Source organism: Helicoverpa armigera, chromosome 25 (assembly GCF_030705265.1).
Source record: "Helicoverpa armigera isolate CAAS_96S chromosome 25, ASM3070526v1, whole genome shotgun sequence".
Taxonomy (NCBI): domain Eukaryota; kingdom Metazoa; phylum Arthropoda; class Insecta; order Lepidoptera; family Noctuidae; genus Helicoverpa; species Helicoverpa armigera.
The window spans coordinates 8506448-8534368 of record NC_087144.1 but is presented as its reverse complement, the minus strand read 5'-3'; the positions used below and the strand labels follow the sequence as shown (position 1 = coordinate 8534368).

General features: G+C 35.5%; 1 protein-coding gene across 3 annotated transcripts in view; it reads right to left on the bottom strand.

Moving 5' to 3' along the window:
• The window catches only part of LOC110379510 (rhophilin-2-B), a 98202-nt gene that overhangs the window by 47406 nt on the left and 22875 nt on the right, over positions 1-27921 (bottom strand). The window contains exon 1 of one of the 3 annotated variants that reach the window (XM_064041432.1): positions 9553-9742. The exons of the other annotated variants lie outside the window; for them this stretch is intronic. Coding sequence (XP_063897502.1) covers positions 9553-9576 — 24 coding nt within the window. The 5' untranslated portion in view covers positions 9577-9742. Of the gene's footprint in view, positions 1-9552; positions 9743-27921 lie in introns of those variants that run through there. 3 annotated transcript variants of the gene reach the window in all.

The window sequence follows — 27921 nt, the reverse complement described above, 5'->3', positions numbered from 1 at the left end:
AGGTTGCCCGGGTAACTCGGTTGAGGTCAGATAGGCAGTCGCTCCTTGTAAAACACTGGCACAAAGCTGCATCCAGTTAGACTGGAAGCCGACCCCAAAGTTAGGAAAAGGCTGATTAGATGATGATAATTTTTCTACCGGCAACGCAAGCGCAGCTAGGCTGTCCAATATGTTATTAAGTTTCAGCATATTGACAGATTTATGGAATTATTTGATGTAATATATTCGGAAGCCGCCATATTAAACTAGTTAAAGTTAATAAAATTATAATCATTTGAATCTATTGGATGTCAAAATATGATTTTATACCAAGTGGCTGTCTTTCATCATTATAAAGAGAGTTTATAACGGCAAAAACAATTTCTTTTGACATCTGATAATAATACAACTATTACAAAAATTGAAGAGTTGGTTTCCTTGCATATCCTCATCTAAGACCAACCTAACTACTAGACCAATGTGAAAAATTATTTCAGTGTCTAATCGCCCGCTAATAAGGCTTCTTTTAATCCCGTAGCGACAAGTAGATTCTACGGGCCTTGAGGAAACCACTGCGCTGTCAGAAGCTAGTAGAAAATAATTTTCTGATTGTGATACAAAACACTCACCTTTCGAGATAGCAGTAATCATATATCTGTGCGTGTCCATTAATGCTATTTCTTTGTTTCAATCTGTTATGTACGCGGATGTTTAAATTCCTCAGTGTGACTCGGTCTAATAAAGCTAAAATGCATTATTATGTGTATTTATCATCATATAATCTAACACATTATCAAGTTGTTAACCGACTTCAAAAAAGGAAGGTCTTTTTGTTTGTCTTATCTTATTCCACTTGAATGCAAAAAATACGGTGACAAAATATTTCAATGTGATCTAAATTATGATTGCTTAGGTAATACTTATGTTTGTGTTATTACGAGTTACTCAAAAGCAATAACTTATGTAATATTATTTATTTGCTTGTTTATCATTGAAAAATTAACGTAATTTTGCACAAGTATACACTTTTAATTTACGGAGTCACTTTTGTAAGTGACCCAAATTTCAGGCCAGCTAATCATTATTTCTTCTAAAAGACATTGATAAAAATGGTCTACTTCATTGCTTTAATCGATTTAAAAATCTTGTTAATTATAACTTTTTAAACCCACTACCAATTAGCCATGAATATTGTTTTGAACATCCGTTCATCTCATTTGAACTTTTTCACTATCATCATTCTCCTGCCCTTTTCCCGATCTTATTTGGGGTCAGCGCAGCTTTTCCTTACATACCTACTCTTCTATCTGCCGTCATCTCACAGCTCACATTCTTTATAACCATACAGACTTTCGCACAATCCATCCATCGTTTCTTTGGTCGTCCCCTTCCACCATATCCATCTACGTATGTGCCCAAAACTTTTTTCCCCCTTAACTCCTCCATTCAAGGACCTATTTCACAATGATGATTATTATCATTCCATAATAATTACGCAATAAATAATAATGGTAATAGTTAATAATGATCTATGGCGCCTGTACCTACTCCATATACATACACACAAACCAGTTTCCTTCAGAAGCATCAATTATATGAAACATTCATAATTTTCTTGTTTACGATCTACCTTTATGATCTGTGTTTAATTTGAGAAGTAAAAGTCTACTGTGTGAGATAAATTAATTGTTCTCAACATAACTTATAAAAATCTCACGGAGAGAAGAATGACCGGAAAATGGATTAAAAATCGCAGCAGAAAACTATTGATATGATCACTAAACACTGTATTGAACTACATAATAGGTAAGTTAAACAGAACTTAGTTTCTATGAGATTACAATACTTTCTAGGATGCGTTTAAAGATTGCATGGGGAGATTTGACATTTTTTTACATAGGTAATACGTAAATTTTGGAGGCATGTTAAAAACATCATTTACATCGCGGCTGCACCAATGATTTAATATCAATAAATGACATGTTAGATAACGTCCCAATAACTGGTCAAATAAAAAAATACCAAACTAAAAGATAATGACTTAGCGCAGTTTTTCTACCATGCCTATGCTCATTGGGGAATCTCGCTATCAAAGGCAAGGAAAACCCCCATCGAATCTTCATGAATGTCTCTTCAAACGCATACTAAAGAAACGTATCGCCATATGTTTAATCTGTCAATACAGGGAGGCGGTATTTATAGATATTTCATAATATTACGAACACGTTAGTGGACGGTCGTAAATCGATCCAGTGACTGCCATGGTCTGGCTTCTAGGGTTACCATGAAGGGGAATTTAAATAATTACCAACGTCTGACTATTTATTCGATCGTATAATTGATTTTCAGTTAGGTATTTATTTACATTTCTGAATTTGACGCGTATTTTGTCTTCAAAGGAAGAAGTAAAGAAAAATATCAATATTTTCACTCGTGAGTGAAAATATAAGCTAGTAAGCCAATTCATATCCAATTTGATTTTTGTGTTTTTGAGTCCATCAATAGAATACACCTTCCGTTGTGGGTGCAGCGTGAGGGAGTGCCAGACTTTTACTGACTAAAACCCAAAGAGTTCCTTCTGGGGCCCTTTATGTACCTCTGACCAAAACAGGAAAGTTGACTACCTAGAGCAGGCTTAACATTCAAAATCTTTACTACCTAATACAATCTAACTCTATTTTCATAGTTCACCACCCAACAATTAATACCGCATTAATTTCCAATACATCATTTGTTTTCATTGCACTTTGATAGCTCAATGCATCCTCATTGCACCGCGCCATTGTATGCAGCACAATGTGCAGTTAGTTCGAATTGCATTCAGCTCATTTTACAAGCAACAGCTATTGTTTCGACGCATTTGTGCACCAGGAAACTAAGGTGTTTTTTGCCATTAAATGTTGAATTTATTTGAAATTGTTTACGTCATGAGAGTGTGGATTCAATCGGGTTAAGTGGGATAGTTGTTAATGTAAGTGAGAACTGTTAACTGTTTGTTATTTGACTCAGTTCTCGTCCAAATCAGTTTAATTTGGTAATCGTAAGTTCACTAATCATCATCATGATCCTTCTGCCCTTTTCCCGGGTTTATTCTATGCAACGCAGCATGTTTTCTTCTTCCATACTTTTCTATCTGCCGTGATCTCTCACATAAGTAACATTCTTTCTAGCTATATCTATTGGCCATGTTAGATAGACCATGGCCTAGTCCATCTTTTAGTAATAATAGAAAACAAAATACACACAATACAAGTTTTATATTGAGAATGAGAGGTTTTAAGTAAGCCCGAGTCATTGAAGTTGTTTTGTGGCAGCATGGTTTGAATTTGCGACAAAAACTTAATAACTTACTCTTCAAACTATGGGTATATTGAAATCACGAAAAGTTATTTCTAAGACTCATTGTAATTCCTTTTAACCTTTCAAATTGTCTTCAATACACTCCCTTGCAAAAAAACTGAATGAAAGTTTACCAACGAATAATTGTATGTGACCTCAAGTATGACGTATAAAAACCAGTACAATTTCCCAGGCAGACATCCTGCGTAGTGACCCTACACTTGAGGACATTATTATGCAACCGAGTGTAGAGCGACGACCTGAGACGAACAAGAAATCTATGGAGACTTCAGTGATATGTTCTTATTTGTTTTATAACTAGCTTTGCCAGCTATTTCACCCGCATCCTGTGGGAACCTCTGCACAAACCCGGATAAAAAGTAGTCATTCTCGATGAACTGTAAGAACTTGTCAAATCGGACCGACCAGTAGTTCCTGAGATTAGATGCGTTTAAGCGAACAAACAAACTCTTCAGCTTAATATTAAAATCTTATACAATTGAGTACAAAGGTACCCACTATTTATTTCAAAAGATATTTTTGCTAGCGAACCTGCAGAAGGAGGTATGAGGAAGAAGAATATAGACAATATTTCTTATGTAAAGTTTTGTGATTGAAGTATGTATGTTTGCTAGTTTAGTTATGAAGGTGTTATGTACTACGCTTTAAACGATATTTAAATGACAAGCGGAGGTGTAATATATGGTGTTTGATGAGCTTCGCATTTCATAATAAATGGTTTATGTAATCACTATCAGTTTACTGTTTCTCAGAACTAAAAGCTGACTTTTACTCGCTGGCTGTGGTTTAAACAACACACTATTGGTTTTTTAGTATCTTGTTGGTTATTAGGTATTGAATACGAGCTTTGGGTAGGTGCGACTTATTTTGATTTAGCGTATTTTAAGCAGGGTTTCAGTGAGGGCTCTCAAATATATATCAAATTGGAATTCTTGGGTTTAATATAAATTCACCATCTGAAAATTTTTGTATTTTTGGCAGTAAAAAATATGTCTACCGATGTCCTCTCAACAGGTTTCGCAAACCCGCCAGGTACTTATTTATATCGGCAGGAAATGCAACATCGTGTCCCCGAGGCAACTACCACAATGTTATAGCTAATAGGGGATATTTATAGCTCTATATAGCTTTGTCGCTGCTCTACGTCTCTATCACATGGGACATGCGAGTATGTATGTTATGACAAAGTTTTTTTTTTGAAAATTGCTTCTGTTATCGGTTAAGTGTGTAAAATGTATCGGAATGTGTGAAATTATGACAATATTTATAGCTATACATACAAATATTATCTATATCGATATATCGACTGGGCGCGAGTCCAAATTCCCTTCATTTGCTTTGGAATTCCTCATGGAAAAACCAAGAATGTCGTGCAACTTATTAAGAAAATACAAGAACTCATTGTAGATCAAGAAGTAGCACAAGATAAATCAGTAAATCTTACGATCAATGAGTTACGAGTTACGTACTGAAATAAATTTTTTACATTAACCCCAAACAATGCGAAATTAAGCAAAACAACAGATAAAATAAATATAGATAGAATATCGGGAATGGCCATAAACCATTCATCAATCATTTACGATATGAGAAAACCACGGGAAATGACTTGTTAAACAAACATAATAGCAAAAAATAAGACATTAAACGAAGAAGTTTTTTCTATAAAACTAAAAGCAAAAGATCACAATAAATAAAATAGAGAAATACATAAGAATCTCTTCGGTATAAAACTTTTACTATAAGCTGGCTAACGACATCGACGCACGCGACTTGATTTATGCGCGCGCGCAGACGAAGACAGAACACATTCTGTACGTCCCGCTGTTTTTATTGAGCAAGGGGGAATTGCTAAATAGGTGCCTTTAAAGATATACTTGAGTATAGGTTACAATAAGGTCTTATGGACAAAAGAGATAAGAAAAAGTTTTAAAAAATCGTCTTTAAGATTGACATGTTACAAGCAAGCATATTTGTTATTATGTTATGTTTATGTTTTACAAGACGGTTTTAAATACTACAACTAGCATTAATTTGGTGTCCTCTAATTGTTTTAACATTTGTTACATCAACAGGTCTTCATTTTGACGCACCCGACTTTCGGTTCCAGAAATATGCAGATCCATCAGAATCAATCTATTCACGACTCTTTGCTGAATTTGCCAAAACACCTCTCTATATGTTTATTAATTGTTACATACATCTGTTTGTTGCGAAAATACGTAGCAGTGAGATTAACAATAACAAATCCGGACTTACCTGAATTGACATGAAAATCTCAATACCACTTCACAGGCCATCGAAACATGATGCAACTCCATCAATAAGGCTAACCAATACACATTTATTTGTTTTTAAACTTGTCCATAGCCGGGTTTTATCTGTGCCGAGCATAAACCTCGATAGCTTGCTCAAGTAAGTACAAACCATGGAGAACAAACTTATGATCGGAGATGTCATAACGGAAAATGTCTTAAGAAACTAGCGTCGCCAAAAGGGTGTTTAAGAGACGAGGAAAGGTACTGCTGTCTTTGGAATCTACCCATTTTTTACCAAACGAAAATCTTTAACAGATTTGTTAAATAACTCGAACGCTTAATAGTTAACTTTGTTACGTCCAACTTACATATTTAGCCTAGAAGAAGGCACCCGACCAGAAATTAATCATCAAATGACCCCTAATGCTGTGGGTGCAGCGTGAAGGAGTGTCAGACTCTTATTGACTAAAACCCACCATGTTCCTTCTGAAACCCTTTATGTACCAGGACCATGGCAACTCTTTCGAACAAACCCGCAGCCCTGACTTGTCTTATAGCATATCCGTTCATACCTTCCTCCATGGTAGAAACAGGCAAAAACGCTCACATTAAAGATATGGTCATCCGTTACACATAAGCTGTCATCGTGATGGATGCAATGCTGGGTAGGATGCGGACTGGAAGCGAAGTAGGATATATCAGATTTATTTTATTGCTCTTTAAGGGGACAGGTTTGGTCCGTCAAGCCCTTTATAAATATTTAGAGTGAACAAGGAATGTATGAGTCTAGAATTCTAGATTGTTCATCAATGATATAGATGTCTGGATTTAAAAAGTACCCTTGAGTTTTTTTTGGATTCTGATACAAGCCATCTAAAATTGTAATGTACAGTTTGTATGTATGAATGTTTAAGAATGTAAAAGCATACCACAGGCTCTTTTCATCAGGGTGCGAGAAGTCAAATATTTTCTTGAGGAAATAGGTGAAATCGCTAGCAGAAGCAAGTTGGAAATAATTATTTATTGTCAAGTGTGTTTACCGATAGTTAGTAAAGACAGAATAAGATGACACAAGAAAACTGTACACTTACACATATGTATTGTATATGCTTTAATATTTTAACATCGGGTTGCCCGGGTAACTGGGTTGAGGAGGTCAGATAGGTAGTCGCTTCTTGTAAAGCACTGGTACTCAGCTGAATCCGATTAGACTGGAAGCCGACCCCAACATAGTTGGGAAAAAGGCTCGGAGGATGATGATATGTTTTAATATTGGTAAACGATTTCCTGTCGTCAGTAGCTTTGTTTATAAAGGGGAAATTTAAAATTATAATAAGATGAACATATCCAAATATCCGGTAGACCGAAAACAAGACGAAAGGATGTTTATGAAAGCCGAAATCTCAATTGGGGGAAATTGAATGAAAGATGAGAGGTTATGAAAAAAACAGCTTATTTGAAGAAAATATGATTGTTTCGTACGCATAACACGAAGATAAAAGAGATAAACAAAATGTCATACTGGTGGTAATGGTAGAAATTCTTGTAGAATATATTTTTAGCAATATAATAAGTATGAAGAAAAGATTTTTTAGGAGTGGATAGGATAGTAGTATGAAAGTAGATATGATAAGAAAGAACTTGTGAGATGACGGCAGATAGAAGAGAATGGAAGGAGAAAACATGCTGCGCCGACCCCAAATAAAAATTTGGATAAGGGCAGGAGAATGATGAATATGAAGAAAAGTTAATAGTAATATTTTGCAATCCAAAAGTACAAGCTCTTGCCAAAACTTATTTATCTTCATATTTTCTAAGCATTTGAAGACCATAACTTTAATTTTACGCCTCATGAGACCTGATTGGTTTTGCAAAACAAACTGCTATTGTTCGAAGAGAGAATAAACTTACCCATAACTTACCCATTCGTTGTAATAAGTAAGAGAACCTACTTTAAATGTATTGGCAAGGAAATGGTTAGAAGATAAGTATCTAAATGTAAAAGCACCAGCAGCTTTTCACAAATATGCCCGCGGCTTCGCTATATCGCGTTTCCTAGAGAATTCTTCAAAAATCCGGGATAAAAACTATCCTATGTTCTTTCTCAAGGTCAACTCTATTTCCATACCAAATTTTATTACAATCAGTTCAGTGGTTTAGACGTGAGTGTAACAGACAGACAGAAAGGCAGACAGGCAGGCAGAGTTACTTTCGCATTTATAATATTAGTAGGGATTCAGACATACATACGTACAGTTCCAAGAAATTATCATCAACCTTTACAATCTATTGGGTATTAAAACAAGTAGTATTACAAAGGTACAGATGAAAGCACATCAACGTACCCCAATCTGTCTTTCAACCTTAATAATCTTGATAGATTATCAACCTTATCACAATAGTCGAACCTGTCTGTACTCTAAATACTGTCTAGCACAAAGCACCTATCTTAACTATTGTTACCAACTATAACGCCAGTCTAAGTACTACTTACCCTGCAATGCAAAGTAGCTTGAACATACATATTGAACGAGTCAAGCGCAGATCATCAGCATAATAACATCTTAAAATAAGCTGGACTTGACAGTTTAGCAAAATTGCCACAATTATGTGCTGTTACGGAATTACATGATCTTGGCTGATTGATACTGAGAACATTTGAATATTTAAGTATAAAAGAACTTAATAATCGAGCCTTGGATGGACTGGTAAAATATAATGTGAGAGAAGCTGGATGGGGTTTAGAAAATGCTCTAGATTTTTTGGAAGTCGTTTTGGGTTTGGCGGAAATAAGAAAACCTAAGTAAAACAGCGTAAGATTTCCTTATAAGCGAATGATGTTGGCAGAAGATTTTAATATAGGTAGTAGGCTTAGGTCGTAGCGACCTATGTTTTTATATTTCTCACAGTCCAATGCTTCTTATTACAAGTCAATAACCGCTTTGTGGATTAGACAGTAAGTTACATACCATGGCTTTCTTTACAATTATGATATTTGCTGCATAAAAAACACATTTAAAAGACCATTAGGTACATATTAAACATGTCATCACACTTCAATCTTTAGTCGAACTATCCAATAACTTCAAACTAGCAAATTGCATTATATCTGCTTTTGTTTACTAAAAATTACAACTGCATCGGTTTCTAACGCGTCGTACATGACCTACTAATTAAGTGCTGAGTGCATGACTACATGTAAAAAACATTTATTACAAATCAAAGATTTAGAATTCTTAATAATTCTACATACTTAATTAATCACTATTTTAAGCGTACTTAATACTTGTGCATTGCTCCGCACTTTCACATTGAAATTCTTGGTCGTATCAAGGAGGTTAAATCAACTTTGTTTTTGTTGTCATTTCTCTTTAACCTTATTCATTTATTTGAATGAAATCAAGAATATTTGTGCTTAGCATTTGTTTTTTTCTCAAATAAATGGGTGCCAGTATGCTTCCCTGGGGCATTCCAAATGTAGAAGTTTGATATTTCAAATTTAAGCAGTGGTTCTAGTGATACTCTAATATGGATGATTGTCTACTTAATCATTTCTTGTTCAGTTATAGCTAATTCTATTTAAGGGAAATAATGATTCAAAAGGTTTGTTCATATAGAATCAATGGAATGCCTTATTAGATTCTACATAACGGTAAAGAAAGTTTAATCAAGAGAAACTAAAGCCTGCAATCTTCTGTTACGAGTTGCAAACACTTCGCGTTCAATGGTCATTCATTAGGTAAGTTGTATTTTATACGAAGTGAAACCCACAAGCCATATACATCAAGTAATTAACCAGTCTTCATATATCGTCTTCAAAGATAGCTATCAACAAACAACACAAAAATGCGACATCATTTAAATATTTCGACGTTACTCTTACCAATCTTTACAAAATACCTCGTTAACCGAACAAACTGACCGGAAAATTCAATATTAGTAGAGGAAAACCTACCTCCAAAATATCGACGGTTTTCATATCAGTGACGTTGAGAAATCACTAAAAGAAAAACAGGAATATTCACATTTTTTTTCACTGAAAACCACACACTGCACTTCACTTGTTTCGATTCGAGAAGTTTGATAGCGTTAACACGTGCGCTCTCCACGGCGGTCAATGAGAGAATGCGCGTGGATGGTTGCGGCATGCGCGAGCGCAGCGAAATGCCTGCTCCGATTGTTAAGGCTAAGTTGGTGTAATTGTGAAATTTCCTGTATATTAACGGATAATATAAATAAACTGTTTGAGTAATCGTTGATATTTGAACTCAATTAAGCGACTACTTATGAAAGGATTCAATCTATTATAAATCAATATTTGAGGTTTGACCTTTCTTATAGTAATAACTGTCCAATCAATTTTGTGAGTTTCGTCATTGAATTCAATTTATGGGCATGCATTAGGCAAGCATAGCAGTACATAGAATAGGTACTCGTAGTTTCAGGAGAATATACTGTCAAGACTATCAGTAGGTACTTAAGTTATTTATGGAATAGTAAATTGAGTTCGTATTTTAACATAAGGTTTTAAGATTTAAATACGCGTTTTTTATAGTCTATTTTACCAAAAGATTAAATACTTACTAAGAATCTTTTATGTTATTTACATACCTCTCAACTTACATCTAGACAAGCTCATTTATAAAAGATGTAAGAAAGTGGACCAATTACCTGTGGAAATCTGCAGATAATGTCCATGAAAGAACTTAAAAAAAACTGGAATTGCTGGAAGAACTTTAAAAATACTTCCCCTTAAGAGGATGCGCTTAAACACGGAAGCGATCGCGGCCGGTCGACAAACACCGCATCAAGCGTAACGGTACTAGCCACCGAACGATTGGACGGAGAGGTTCTGCCGAAATTGGTCTCAATCATTCGACAAGTTGGTTGTAATTAAGTGGTATAGTAAGTATGAAGAATGAAGGTCATTCAAGGCTATATATACTGTGCTGAAGTCTGCTGGGGCTGCGGGATTACTCGGGAGGGTTACTGCAGATCCTGATTCAGAAAAAAGTAGGTTTTAGTCAGCAAGAGCCTGACACTACTTACTGCTGCAACAACAGCAGACGGGGTCATTTGAGGTTCTCTCGTCTAAAAAAGGCTACCGATGATACCTCAGTAAAAAGCTTGTAACTCACAAATTCTAACTTCTCCTAAATCACTTTAAGCACGCGTTTGACCCCTATCTCACCTCACGGTTATAATGATGTGGTCGAAGAACTTTAAAACTATTGACTGGAGACAATACTGTCGGCCAATTTAGACACCTTCTTTTGTTTTTCAACAATTCAAAGCTGGGTTATTCTTTTATGAGCTACATAAACCAGTATTGGAATTGCAACCATGAACTAAATTTTAAATTCTTCGCTTTTGACCATGTTATATCATGTTCTAAACATTTTGAAACACAACTTGGAATTGACCCCATGACCTCATGGTTACCATGTCAACGCCCCTCAACGAATACATTAATAGCGCTTAATCATATGAAATGAGATGATATGCTGACGAAATTATAAATTATAATGATTCTAAGTAGATCAAAACAGAAGGTTTAAAACTAGATCGTGTGTGTTTTCTTTAAAGATGACATTGAGAAAAAATACTGTATAGTTATCGGCACGGATAATGAGCTCTCAGCGGAACAGTGGGGATCGCTTTGCGAACTGAACACTTAAGGCAATAAATCACTTCTGCGCAGGTGAAGGTCAGGGCTCAATATCCTTGCCGATGATTATAACTGACTGTGACGATAATTCTTCATAATTCTCCTGCCCATATTTTAGTTACTTGTGAGATGACGGCAGATAGAAGAGTATGGAAGGAGAAAACATGCTGCGCCGACCCCAAATAAAATTGGAATAAGGGCAGGAGGATGATGATAATGATCCAATTCTTGTTTGTGGTCGGCGCAGCATGTTTTCTTCTTCCATACTTCTCTGTCTGACATCATCTCACTGTGTGACATTCCAATAAGGTTCATTATGAAATACCTAAGTAGGATTCCTTCAATACTTAGGGGTACATGATAATGAATACCTTTGCAAAGCCATGCACGTTAACAGGTAGGTACCTACCTACAATTGTTTTCAATCACCTATGGAGTAAGGATGGACAAGTAAAGCTGTGTCACTTCACTTTGTGATGTTCTTAAGTAAACAAAATTGATCCCGAATTCCTAAAGTTTAAAACATGTTTTGTGATTGCTATTTTTCAATGTCTCGTCTTTAGTTGTAGAAATTAATCACATTCACTCACTTATAATTAATAGGATTGCATACGAAGATTAGTGTGAGCTTGAATTGACACAAAAACATCGTTTACCTATCCGAGTATAAAATATTGCCATTCTGTCAGCTCGTTTATTTTAACAAGATGAAGTCGTAAAACGTTTCATTAAATATTCTAACTAAAGAAACCGGAATGTGGTAATCTAATTTATTATAGCTAGTAGTTATGAATAGACTTTCGTCTATGTAATAATTTGATAGAAATTACAGAATTAACAACTAATAATATATAATCAAGTAACATATAATTAAGTATTGAGGTAATAACACTAATTTACTAAAGAAAAATCGTCAATTGTTAAGCGCCTACTAAAAAACTCAGAGCAAGTAACACGCCGTAACGCCTACGTAACAACACATAGCATATTGCACGCGCGTGTCCACAATACTTTGCTATAACAATTTTGTCAGGCGTTACAACATGAAAGCATTATAGGTATGCAGTTTTTTGCAACCGACAACTGTGCTCTGCCATGCTCTATTAAGTATAGCTGTGTAGTAAGTAGAATAGATTAACAGCGGAGTTTTTAAAGAAAAATAATAGTTCTTTTTGATGTCGTGTTGTATGAGGAAAATTGTTTGAAAAATGCATTAGTAAAATACAGTATTTAGCATCAGAACCGGGGAGTTACTTTTAATACCGTTAATAAATTCTGTGTGAATAATTTACTTTTGATCCATTTTTGTCAAAAGTAGGTACGAAAACAATTGAATAAAAAATATACAAACACCGAAATTGAGAACTTCCTCCTTTTTAAAGGCGGTAAAACAGAAACAAACTTCAGTTATTTTAAATAAAGTTAGAAGTTTGAAATCAACATGTGTTATGGCGGTTACGTTGTTGTTAACTTTTGTTATGACCCTTTAAAGAACCGGTGCCCATAAAAATACTTTTCGAAATGCATAAGTGCCCATGCTTCGGCGGTGCGGTCAAACCTGGGACTGGTATTGATCAATATTTTATTTAGGAACGTTCTTCGAAAATCTTTAATGTTGATACTTTTTAGGATTGTGATAACTTGACATGTTTTGGAATTACCAACCTAGCTTGTTTCGATAGACACATTAGTTATTTAAAGTTTTAATACATCAAGGCTTAAGGTAGTTGGAGTATGCTGTATTAACACTTACCTAAACTCTATAATTACAATGTATTTATATCACTTTAACGATTTATTCATCTAACAAGCTAACACGCTTTACTTTTGGAGAAAACCTCGTGAAAATTCCTGAAGTGTTTTTTGAGTTTTTAACAAAAAGATCACAGACTATAACTTTACGACTTGACAGAAATAACTTTATTCCCTTTATCCACATAATGAACAATTTCTTCTTTCTTTGCAAAATAATTCAAAAGTCTTTACAACTACAACAGGTACTTCAATATCTTAACGGCATCTACATCAACAGGCTAGGCAGTGACAGGCTAGCTAGCTGACATTCCACTGTGGAAGGTCATGAGAGAAGGTTGTAGCCATGCTCGACCTTTGTCATGGTATGTTATGGCAATCGGTATGGTGTTCGTATTATGGAAGAGAATGTCCTGTATACTTACATATAATGTTTCTGTTTGTCTCTAAACTAAAGGTGGTTTTCTATAATCGATCTATGCGTTGTTTTGGGACTTCACGGAGTCCAAGATATACCTACCTACTCAATAAAGTAGTTAGTAAATTAAGCTATACATATGTATTAGTTAATGTATATGGCTTACTTGAAAGGCGGGTGCTTTAATACAGTTAACACACAACACTTATCTGACTAGACCACAATTAATTCGCATTTTCAGAACTTCAGAAAGAAAGACACCAATAAATCTTCTTCAACACAAATTCTTCTCAGCAATTACTATGTACATAGATGTAAGAGATAAAGCGTGCACGGGGATCGAACCGGCGACCTCGGAGCGACATTTGGGCACGGCAAGAATGTGGGACGGTAAGTTAAGCTGCAGAATACTGCTTATGGGTGAACGGGGCCATGGATTGGGTTGTGAATGGAGTGGTTAAAGTATTGGTAATTAGTTTGCCGCTCTGAAATTACTATTGACTACACGACTTTACCAGAACCTTATACCAGTTACTTACTCGGGTCTGAACAGCACTTCTTTTTCTGTCATACTTGTCAGACGACATCTTAAAAGTTACACTCTTTGGAGACATAATATTGTGTTTTGCATTCTCTATTTACGTTTCATTGGTCGTCCACTTACCTACTCAGCTTTATCCATCCATACTCACTGTAAACTACTTTCTCAACGGTATATAGGTCATACTTTTGTTTTGTCAGGAAGATGTTAGGCACAGGAATGCAAGGAATAAGGTTGGTTTAATGATATTTCAGAAAACATAATGATAATAATATTGAAATAGAATTTATGAATTCATGAAGATTTCATATTTACAAAAATATGAGCACTTCAGGCAGCTACTCCATTTCCACATAATCCATGTGTTTGCCCTACGTATCTGAAACGCATCGTCGCAACTATTTACCAGCAGTTTATACTCAGATCGTCCGTCACCGAGGAATGCACGCATCACTGACGGACGGACAAGTTAGTACTAATTTTATTATTAAACTATCCGTTTTACTATGGTTTCACCAGCGTCCCGTGGAAGCTACTGCTCGTACCGGGCTAAAATATAGCATATGTATGCCACTACGGAAGAGTGTAGCTGTCTAACAGTGAAACAATTTTTCAAACTTATTTGTAGTTTCGGAGCCTTTAGGGTTTAAACAAAGAAAAAAATATTTCCTCTATATTATATCAGTCAGTACCATGACACCTTTTAAGAAGATTTTATGACGGCAAAAAAAAAGATGGAGGCAGCAAATCAAGCTTATCATGCTTACTCCATTTCTACATAATCCGTGTTATCATAAACGCCTCGTTGCAAGTATTTACCAGCAGTTTGCACTCAGATCGTCCGTCAGCGAGGAATGCACGCAGCACTGACGGACAGACAAGTTGCTACTAATTTTATTATTAAGTTTATATGTAATGGGTCGCTATTGTTTTGTTTTGTAACCTGTTTTCAGCTTGCAAAATTTTAGTTTAAGGCTTGTTGTGAGGTTTCGATTTGTAGGATATGATGGTGAAAAAACGAAATGTAAGCAAGTTATTTTTTTGTATGTTACTCTGTCCCTTTTATATTGAAAAACATCAACAAAACTGTCTTATTTTAAAGTTGACGAGTTTCTTCTGTTCGTGTGTTTGGATGCGCTAATCTCAAGATATTCTTTCAATGTTAGATAGCCCATTTATAAAGGAAGAATATAAGATTATTTTTGCGTTGAGTAGTTCCCATTGCAGGGGAAGATGGAGAAAGTTACTTACCCTGAATGTATGTTTAGAGTAACCAAATACAAAAAAAGATTTTGGAAATGCAACCAGCGAACAGTGAACGGTCAATCCCTTTAGGCCTTACCCAATGTGCTATCTTTAGTATGATAAAAGTACAATAGCCTAGTCTTCTATTTTTTTTTAATGAAAGTTCAGGACATCAAACCTACATCCTACCGATCATAGACCGCGCTTTTGTCTCACTGCACCATCAGTCTAATCTACCAACAATACTAGTTAACCTAGATAGGAAACCAGTATGATAACTTAACTGGTTAAGATAACAATGTAGACATCTTGCATATTAACTGAAAAAACCGGGCACCATTGCATTTGGCCCGGTCACGACTAACCACCATTCAATTTGAACCGTCACTTTAGTTTTTAAAGCATTTACATCCTTTACACTAAGAAAATAAAGTTCAAAATGCTGTAGCAACTTCTACCCATTCAAGTTTTTCAAATGTTTATCTAACACATTCACAAAACAATTTGAAACTTTATTTGTTTCACAATAGAGTTCAATATGTAATAGTTGCCTTTCGATCTCATAATAACAATTATTTTCGAACTTATAATTTTAAAATTTGAATATAGAATTGTGACGCCATCATGTTTAATCAATACTATCTGGATTGATTTAAAATGTTCATGCGAAATTCAACTTTAACACTTTAAATATAAGGTTTGATATCGTAGTTGATGGTGATGTGCGTGTGTACATACGATATTCAACTTTATATACATTAGCTTAAAGTTGAATATTGCAGATGCTGGTGATGTGCGTGGGTGGTATTAGTTTTGCATACAATGAGATTGACAATTTGCTTTCTGATTGAGCTGGGTTCGACTGGAGGCGTTTACTGAAGGATAGAGAAATATTATAATAAATGTATTTGCAGAATAACTGTAACTAATTAATCATAATTTAAATTACATATATGTACCTACTTACGCGCAGTATCAAATTCATATAAAAATATTTTATCTAATTATTCGAAGTAGTACACACTCGCAACATTCCCGTAGTCACTAAAAAGTGCCATCATGCAAAAAAATAAACTATTAGTATGATTTTCTCTAGAATGTAAACTAATTAGGTATATGGAAGGCCTTAAGGTGGTAAAAATGTCCTAAAAACCAGTAAGTACCTACTGCCAAAGTTAGTAGTTAGCCTAGTCGCCAAATAGTTGAATTTTGTGAGTCATCAAAACTATTTGACTACACATACTTTGCAAACATTTAAACCCAAACCAACTACAAATAAATGACCAGCAAACATTTACATATTAAAAGCACCTCATCAGGTGAGGACCAGAATCTCCAGTAACGGTCAGCCCTAGCCTACAGTGAGTACACAGTTATGATAACCTGTAACCAGTGGTAGCGGGGACGACCAGTCGACAGTCGACTGTCACTTTCGTTAAACATACTGGATTTTGAGATGTACGACTTTTATGTAGATAAGGAAGAGGTGCTTAAGGAGATATACAGAAAATATTTACCTTTAAGAAGATATGTATACTTGGTACACAATTTTGTTTTGCCCTAACTGTCCCACTGCTGGGCAAAGGCCTCCCCATTTTGTCCCCAAATTTTTATGGGTGGTATACTTATAAGATAAAAACTATAGACTTATAAGACTATGGATAAGATAGAAACTATAATATGGATCCGGTAGTGCAAGGCTTAAAGAAGTTGTGCCGTCATGTACTATTATAATCATGCTATTTAACTGAAGAGTTGAGTTTTATGTCGAAGCAAAGCCACATGATTAAACACTCCTGTCTAATTATTGTAATAAGGAGAACAAGGTTTTAATAATAGTCTTGAAATCCACAAAAACTACCGAATCTATGCATTTTGTCATCATACTTGCCAGGACATTCAAAACGCCCCGCTTTGTTTTTTATCCCATATCGCCCGTTCCTCAATCATTAATATTGATGGAGTTCTTCAATAATGTAATAATTATCATAGCCTTAAAAAAATGTTAAACCCTCGATTCTTTACTTTCTTTAGGTATGTAATATTGTACCTAGCTTAAGGAAGCTCAAAGCAAACTTCCTACATTCACAATACTGCTTTTAGTACTTAAAAAACAATTGATTGACAGTAGAATACCCGACCCATCTATGTTCCATCTTCCTTCACTACAAGAGGGATTATCGACGAGCCTACCGGCGCGCACGCATGCGATGACGTCATCGAAGTTTCAAACAGTTAACTGACGTTTGTATGGCGTGCGAATAGTGGGTGATTGACTGTTGAACTTTTTGAGAAGGGCGTGGATTTTGATAGGTTATAGTTTAAACAGTGTGGTAGGTACTGATATGTTAAAATCAGACTAGCATTATAATAAACGTATTTTATATATGATCCCAAAATTCATTTACCGGCTTCGCGTACCTGGACGAAATATAGCCTTCCTCGACAAATAGGCTTTACTGGTGTAGGTCCAGCACTTTTTAAGATTTGCGCGAACTCATCAGCATTATAATATTAGCATCGACTAGCTGTCTTCTCGCGATTGCACCCGAGGGAACTCCTGCGCATATTACTCGGTAATGGTGTAGCTTTCCAAAAATTTATGAAATTTTCAAATCAATGCAATAGTTTAGGAGACATATCATATGTATGTATGTATAGCATTAGTAGTATAGATACAGACTAGTATAATGGCTGATTATGGAGTGGCAAAACTTAACACGAATTATACCATCTTCCATCACCAATTCTGCTGACTCACACCAGCACGCATCATGATTGATGCTGACAGCTGAATGCCGACCATTAAGGTCAAACTGCACTGTTAGGCTGGCCGTTTGTTTGAACTCTAGCTTTGAATGAGATGCCTTTCAATAGTACAATAGGAAAACGGTTTAACTTGGTATTTTAAATGACAAGTAAGTCGAAAATGTAGTATGATACAAAAGGACAATTTTGCTAAACCAATGAAGCTGGATTGTCAAAGTTTTCTTGGATTAAATGGCCCTTTTATAACGGCTGAAGAAAAAATGGTTGAGAAGTCTATCACGATAGCATACACATGACTGAACTTCATAAGATGATATTTTGTATACAAAATACTGAATCGTCACTTAATTTTATGTGCTGCTCAAACATTATTCTATCACTGCCATACTTTGGTAAATTGCCGAGACAGAAAGACTTAAAGAAGTTGAGTAATTCAGGGTTAGAGATATATTAAAACCAGGAGAATATTTTTGAATAGGTATATCAAGGTGTTCAGAACTCAAACAATAATAATAATCCACAACATATCAACAACATCAACATCCACCTAAAACTATTTTAGAAAACCACCTCCCCAATTAAACACAAGAGAAACACCACAAACCACTCGATTTCTTGTACCCAACTATGTTTCAATTATCATCACAATACGAGGGTGCCTGGTTCTCACGGTGCAGTTAGTACCAAAGCTTAGTACCTAGCTTGTAGTGAGGGTATCTAGGTTATGTAGATACTAGCTCGTTGAAGATATGGTTACGGTGAAAAGTTAATGTTCTATCTCCATAGCGGCGTCATTGGCCTATTTAATGTATATTGTGGTTTGAGCTTTTGCTCTATGAGCAAGAATGCTGGTTTTTATTAATCAAGCCTAACTGTAAAACCAGGTTCTGATCATGGAAGCAGTGCCCAGGCACAAGGCAAATCAGGGGACGACGGAGATTATAACGATCAAGACAATAAAGATCAAAACAGAGGTTTTCGAATAAGAGCACAAGATTAGAAGCTGGAAGAGTTGCAACTAAGTTATTTTTTGCTGTTTTTTCACGCATTAACTACCTTTAGCAGAGATTCGTATGAAACTTAGATCTCAAGATGAGTGACACCTCGGAATCAGGTTCAATATTAAATCGCATTACGGATACAATATTTAGCACATATCCACCTCATTTTTGATTTTTAAAACTATTAGCGTGGTGTTATCCCAATCTACCAGTTCGTGGCGGTCAGTCACTTTTGCAGGAATTTGTCTTTTTCTCATTAATTTTTGTACCAATTAAAACATGGCCAAACCTTAAGCCGACATTCTTGTCTATGGAATGCCACAGACCTCTAACAACCTAGAGCGAATTACTCTTAATGAGACAAATTCTTTTCTGCAATTTGATTTCAGATGTGCAAGATTTCTACTTCAAACCCAGAACATCATAACTCCTTGTACCTTCCAAGCTATTACCAACTTTAAGTCATGGTTCTAAGGTTGAAAATCCTTTGCTGGTTTTATCATTAAGTCTTACTCAAGAGGTATTGGGGTCACAGAATAAATTGTTAAAGCTTGCTCGACGCCAAAATAGTAAACAAATATAGCTGGATAGTCTTGTAAGACACCTGCGCAGACGCAGATTAGGGTAAAGGAGTGCTAATGTTTACGACATTCCATAGACAAGTGTTTGTTGTTTAGACATTGATTCATTGTTTATGGAGGCTCGTAAATTATTTATTGATCGAATCTATGGATTTGTTATGGTGTATTATAACTGCTCACAGGAATTCAACAGTGTCAATTGTTAGATTAAGAGCTGGTTTTAGGAAGGATTTATAAACTGTCTGTTTGTTTATTTGCGTTTGGAGATGGAATTTTGACAATCTCTATATCTATCTACATGTATGTACATATATATAAAAATGAATCCCTATAGGTATCAATTGTTCACGCCATCACGTGTGAGCGGCTGGACCGATTCAGCTGAAAATTAAGCCGGCTTTTCACAATGCCAAATTATAAACATTTTTTCAAAATGTATGACGAGCGATAAAATATTGTATCTCAGGATGTAATACTTATATTATATCCCAAAGTGAAAAGCCGGCTAGAGGGGAGGTAGGGAGGGTAGCTAAAGGATTTCTTAAAACTATCGACATCAAAATATGCAGTTGTTGTAAACAGTTGTTTGACAAAACTAACGCTTATTTTGTTGGTAAACTTTTGCCTAAGTAAATAAAATGGCTGCATTTCCGTCTAGAGGACATAACAATTTATTCAGCTAATAAGTCTGTTTTCTTTTATTTCTAAAAATGGCCATGAAAACCGATTTCCTTTACCAGGGTTGAATGAACTAGAACAGTCTACTGAATGAAACAACTTATGTTGTCATTCACTCAGCTTATCAGATCTAGATGAACCATGCTAGGTTATTTTGAACTTTATCTCCTTAAAGATAGGGTCGAAATTTAAAGGATGGTGTTGGTATTTAGATTCTCAGATCTAGGTAACCCGGTCACTGTTATTTTGAACTTTATGCCTTAAGAGTTAGGATTGAATTTTAAATAGGGTTGGTATTTAGATTCTGTGTGAACATTGCAAGGGTATCGGCATTGTTTTACAATTATTATCTAAACTAAAGTGGAATGTGCAATATAGAGATTTGTGTAATAAAACTATAAACTAACTATTTAGGTAACCTAATGAAATTATATCATGACATTATAAACTAAATATGTCATAGGTAAAAGTAAACGTTGGTGAATGAGGTATACTTATTAATTACTTCTTCACGTGTAATCGGATGGAAATTGCCAGTATTATAGCTAATAACATCAAAATAATACAGAGGCTACTTTTATCCAGGTGGGGAAAGTAGCTCCTCCAAGAAGCGGGTAAAACCACTAGTGGAAGCTAGTATTTGCCAATTTTAATTATTAATATTAATTGAAGTATGAACTATCCATTGAAAATAGATGAGAACTGCTGTTAAGAACGGCTAATTTCCTTTTATACTAAAAGTTCAGTCTACAATTTTATAGTGTTCAACCAAAATCCATGTACCATTAAATGAAACACGTTTAATATCTAAGAAACTTAAATTAAACTCCATCTAGTTTTTCTGGTAGTTTTTGCTTTGTTTTGGTTCAGTAGTTTCGGAGAAATGTTTCGCAATGTAGGTCGATATGAAAGTGTTACAGTTTTTTTTATGTTTTATTTTGAAGAGCTCGTAAGCGAGTTTTTGTTGAACAATCAAGTTTACTTAATTCTGTCTGTTATTTTTTAACGGTTTTCCTTCATTAATGAAAAAGTTTTAATATATGAAAGTGACTGGAATGGACAAAAATGACTGGTTATATGAAACACCGGGCTAAAACAGTATTTCTCTTGTAAAAAATTTGGCATTCACATACTGAATCTCATCTCATCTTTTTAACCGACTTCCCAAAAAGAAGGAATGCTTGTTACTTATCGAAAAGTTCACTTTTCTTTACAATAAAAGCAAATTAATTTAGCACACTTCTATGTAATAAATATATACAGACTTAGCCTATGTCATTTGAGGTCTCAAAAACCCCAAATAGAACCACTTCTCTTAGGAAATAAAAAACTAGTTACCTTCATGTTCCTTTATTTTCCTCTGTGTTTCATTATTTCTTAGAACTCCTACCATATTTACTAATAAGGTCCAAATATTTGACCACAAACAGTCAAACAAGCCAGTGAAAGTGCGTACAAACTGTGTTTGTAGCAAATAATAGGTTATTTAGTGAACCCCTTTGTTTGTGACGACGCCATGGGAAAATATATCGCTTTCTACTTGCACGTCTATGTATAGGCAATTGTGAATTTATTAGCTGGTTCTACTATGTGAGTTCTTGAGGAATTTTGAAGTAAAAATATTTTTGATGTAAAAATGTTAAAATACGGGACGGGACCTAAGTGCCTAAGTTTTTAAAATGCCTAGAAGCCTTAAGCCATTTCACTGCTTAATTATTTAAGCTCATATTACAAATCATTTACTTCAAATCGGACTAGCAAGCGCAGCGTAGGACGTCCACCAACAAGGTGGACAGACGACCTTATAAAGGTCGCCGGAAGACGCTGGATGCAGGTCACCTCCAACAGGTGTCTGTGGAGATCTAAGGGGGAGGCCTATGTTCAGCAGTGGACGTCCTATGGCTGAGATGATGATGATAAATCAGCGCTTTTCACATGTGAACACAAAAGTCATTCCCCAAAACTCCCACATTTCAAAATTTCCTAAATGTTGAAGAGAACTCTCTCACCAGTGTCATGTGTCTGTTTCTTAGGTTTGAAGAACTTCTATACAAAACAATCCCATGTCAAATAATTTGGTAAACAAACAATTTTCACATGAAAATTTTCATATCAGTTTTCCTTTGCATAGTGAATAAAGTTGAGTACTATACCTATACCAGTACATCGGAGAGCACGTTAATTTCGGTCCTGCGCCTGATCTCTTTCCGGTCGTGTCGGATTGCCGTCCCATCGGGTTATGAGCGTGAAGGAATAGTGAGTGCACCTGTGTCTACGCAAATGCTCGTGCACTATAATATGTCCTTATATGAGAACAGGAGAACAGCTGCCGTGGTTGCCGAAATTGGCCGTGGATGATATTATTATTATGTATTAGCTGGTGCCCGCGACTTCGTCTGCGCAGGTTTAGTATTTCGAACAATATGTTTACAAATTGTAGCCTATGTGCTATTCTGATGTATAAGCTATATTACTGTAAAGTTTCATTAAAATCCATTCAGTAGTTTTTGCGTGAAAGAGTAACAAACATCCATACATCCATACATCCATACATACAAACTTTCGCGTTTATAATATTATTATAATATATATAGTAGGATATTGGACTCTATATTCAAAGTGACTATGCATTAACTTTGAAAAGGAGAAAAACTGGAAGGATAATTTGTCTTAGTTTTACCTTCTTCTTTTCACATTAATCTTACTTGTATTTATTTAGTAAGTAACAAATGTGTCTTGTTTCATACAAGTATGTGTTGGAACATACCGCGGTCACTCGCGACCAATAAACTTTAGAGTCAACTTAAACTTATGGCTAACTTACTCCGACAGGTACCAGTATGGACAAATATGTCCGGTGAGGCGAGGTCTCACTGCGAGCGAAGCGAGATAGAACGATTTCGTGTTAAAATCTCCACTTACGTCGAGCTTTTCCTTGTTTCAGAGAACACGTTCAAGTGGTCCCGGCTGTCATATGAACATCTTTGTCAGACGTTACATATGAGTCTTTAGTCAGAGTCTGTCGACCATTCTTAAAATGCGGTTTTGGGTTGCTCGGGTTACTGGGTTGAGGAGTTCAGATAGGCAGTCGCTGCTTGTAAAACACTGGTACTCAACTACATCAGGTTAGACTGGAAGCCGACCCCAATATAGTTAGAAAAAGGTTAGGCATACTTTGAGATATATCCTCATTCTTTTGTTTTTGCAGGAATCGAAATTGAATTATACATGGCAACAGCTGTTTACCTTCTTGACCTTCATTGATAATAATTAGCGCGTGTCATTTATTTTGCAAAGATAAGGTTTTAGATAAAAACTTTTACACATCGTCATAATGATAGGTATATCAAGATAGGATGTCTTCCGATCAACAATTTTGTGGAGTAATGGTAACTCATTGAAAAATATCATTACATTAATCATTTGTATCTCAAGGTTTACCTGGATACAAATCCTATTTTTGTTCATACATTAACTCTATCAGAGACGATTATGCCACCGTGTCAGTCAAAGATAAACAGAGTAACTTTTACATTTCAAATACCTGTAGTTAAGATATTTTTATTAATCATCAAATAATCATTATCATAGTTAAAAAATCTGTTACTCATATAAAGCTTTTCCATCTCCATAGATAAAGTTCATCGTTCATCTGTCGTTCTGACCCCGGCTCACGCAAGTTGGGTAACAAACACGTCGACAGGGCGCGCCGCTTTCCTGCCTACTTGGGAAATTCTCACAGATGCCTCCCAGTATGTGTATTTGTGTAATCCTAAGTTAATATTATAATGCCATGTCATGTCTATATTGTTTGGTTATTGTTTCTTACGAAATATTTGTACAATTTATAAAAATCTTTTAGTGTTTGTTGTTTGAACGCAGTAATCTCGGGATATATTGGTACGATTTATAAAATATGTCAGTGTTTGTTAGCAATGGTCTTTAAGGGGTAATGTGGCGGCTTAAGGGTTACAGTATAGGTGACACTATTAATTCAAGTCGGGATGAAATCAACGACGTCTATGTTATGTTAAATGTGAATGTTTTTACTTAAACATCTTAGGAATATATTGTCAAAATATTTTGATGTGAGATAGTTTACCCAAGGTTTAATTTACCCTTCCTCTACCGATTTTTTTTGCTTTAAAGTTGGCTGTAAGAAAAGCCAATTCTGGGTTGATCTGACCGTTGTACATAACCCATCTGTATCCCTTGTGTACTTACTGTTAAGTGTTCAATAAAGATCACTTTTTATTTTTATTTCAGTTCAGCATTTTTACACATGAGAAGGACGACAGAATTTTGCACAAACAATCATAAAAAAAAAACACAGACATCCGAATTGTCATCTTCCTTTTCGGAAAGTCGGTTAAAAATTACCACAAGAACATGTCGTGAAAACATAACCAGTATGAAATGAAGCATTGAGTGTATTTGTCGATACGATGCACTTTTACTTGCATGCCTGCATACAGGGGAATGCATGCGAGATGCACGGGATTTCCTTATGGAGTGCAGCGGGGAAATTGTAGGCAATGCAGGTTTTACTTTTTAATATTGGCTGGTTTGTTGGGTAATGAGGGGTAATAATAATAGGTACAATAGGTAGGGCTTAATAGGTACAATTACGAATAAGCTTGTAATTTTTTTGTGTTAAAGGAAAGTTTTTGTCTCTGTTATAATAATCGGCAGGGATATTGAGCCCTGACCTTCACCTGCGCAGAAGCGATTTATTAGTTTATTGCCTTATGTGTACAGTGCGCAAAGCGATCTCCAGTCTTCCGCCGAGAGCTCAATATCCGTGCCGATAACTATAGGATAAACATGATCTGGTTGAAATTTTATGAGAATTCGATAATATGTGTTGAATGGAAATTTTACAAAGCTAGAAGAATGTTTGATGTTGATTTCTACGAATCTGTTATAGACAACTGATTTGTTCAAACAATAGGATTTCTCAAAGACTTCTCATTTGTGTAGGATGCCTAATAAAAATATTTACTCTGATTATCATTTTATGAAGCAGTTAAAATAAATAAACTAACACCGAATTCAAGATAATACCTACATACTTACATTTTGTCAATCTTAAGCAGATTGCAATAATTGCGCGCTTTAAGACACATATTTTCCCCTTTCTATTTTTTTCTATTATATTCATATTGTGTGTAGTTTTATATTGCGCAATAAAATTCATTTTCTTTCTTTCTTTCTCTATATCGAGAACCTCCTTTTTGTTGTAGGAAAAGAAAAACTTTTTCTTATATTTTCTACTGACATAACCAGCCAAGACTTCATTGACAGCCGATTGCCATAAACGTCTGGTTACTGACCAGTGGTAATACATGTAAGGTTATTGATCTAACTCACTTATGAGTTTAAGGGGTTTATTTACCTCACTTTTACTTTAGCTGGTCATAATAATGTTAAGTTGTTAGGCTTGTGTTTGAGACTTTGAGTGCTCGTTAATCAATTATTTTATGAAAGTAACTTATGTGGGTTTTGTTTATTAGACTTTTTATGACTGATGCCTGCTAGATATTACTTTAGTATTTCGCTGGCACTTTTACTTGGATTTGATGCCAGGGTAGAAGAAAATTGCAGTTTTTATATAAGAAAGTATGTTATGGATCATGGGACTTTGGACACAACAATTAAAATTCATCCTCCGAGCCTTTTTCCCAAACTATGTTGGGGTCGGCTTCCAGTCTAACCGGATTCAGCTGAGTACCAGTGCTTTACAAGAAGCGACTGCCTATCTGACCTCCTCAACCCAGTTATCCGGGCAACCCGATACCCCTTGGTTAGACTGGTGTCAGACTTACTGGCTTCTGACTACCCGTAACGACTGCCAAGGATGTTCAATGACAGCCGGGACCTACAGTTTAACGTGCCATCCGAAACACAGTCATTGGTGTCTAAGATATACTTAGAAAGTACATACAAACTTAGAAAAGTTGCATTGGTACTTGCCTGACCTGGGATCGAACCCGCGCCCTCATACTCGAGAGGTTGGTTCTTTGCCCACTAGGCCACCACGACTTTTACTAGGCCACCACGACTTTTGGACACAACAATTAAAATATGGGTTATTTTAATATCCAATACTTAAATACCATAGTACATATACATACGTATCAGGATGTTATTATATTTGCTGAAGAGTAGTAACTGTCTCCTTTTTCAAAATCATTCATTCACCATAAACCCACAGCCACTTGCATTTCTGCCTACCTCCTCATGAATCCACCTTGAAGCACACTGTCTGCTGAGTCGAGCGAATGATTCAGTGGTAAGTACCTACATCACTGTTCGACATTATGTACGCCATATTGTCAAGAGGCAAAAACTATAGCAAGTGGGGCAACGACCTCCACTCAACTGAAGAGTGAAGATATTGTAGTACTTACTATGTATTAATGTTTTAATGTGTTAAGAATTTGGACTGGGTATATAGGTTCCACCATACCTTTCAAGCTTAGCTCTCAGGCACGAAAAATATAGCTTTTTGCAACTAATTATGATGGGCTACAGGAAAAGTCGTGGCTGAGAAACATCAGGAAATGGTTAGAAATCTCGAAATATCATCTAAAATATTAAAACTTTTTATATTGTTTAGGATTTGTTCCGTAGACCACGATTTTTAGCATATTTGTGGAGAAACTACATTTTAGCCGAATGGTAAAACAGTTGTTTATTATAAATAAGAAATTCTTTATGTAAAATTGCAGCTGTATACTTAATCTAAAGGTACTCACTTATAGTCATTGAAAACCCTCATTTTTCTCTAAACATACCACTTAACCTTCAATAACAACTATAAATAGCCTAATTGAAGTAAATGATTCGACTTTGAATAGCAATCACATAAACATAGTGCACACATGTTTAGAATGTGGAAGTACCCACACATGCATACATTATGATGATGATATGTCAATGAAAATCTTTGTACCCACAGGGTAACGTTTGAAGAACTTATATTGTATTCAGTAAGTAATAGGTAACCTAATTGCCTGAAAAACGACATGAATAGGAAGGGAGCGAGTGTCAGTACGACGAGTGACAGGGAAAAATGGAAGAGAATGACATATTGCGCCGACCCCAAGTAAAATTGGGAACAGGGTAGGAGGAAGAAGAAGTAAGCAGATAACTAAGCTTGCGGTAATCGCACAAACGCTTTGCAAAGAAGTATTGGATTATCCAATTTGTCGGTAACTTGTAATCCTATAAGCAACCAATCTAATTATAAAACTGAAAGGTTTGTTTGCTTGAACGCGCTCATCCCAGGAACTAATGGTCCGACTTGTAGGTAAGTAAATATGTATACTATCAGGTTAGGCTACTTGACATCTAAGTGAGCGAAGTAGGCGCATCCCACTGGACGCGGGACAGGACAGCTGGCAAAAATATACCTACTTATTTACATTTATACAAAAGTTAAGTTATATATAAAAGTTTTTCAGCCATAAATAATCAAGATAGTTAAAACTTATCGAAAATACAGAACACGGTGTTAATATTCCTGGATCACAAAGCCAGAATCCGGGCCAAATGTCTTTCAAAAACAATGTAAGATTTTATAAAATGGCGCCTGTTTTATATGCGTATGCATGACTAACTTATCAAAACAAAGTCATGCGACTTATTTTATGTAGAAGTGACTAACCT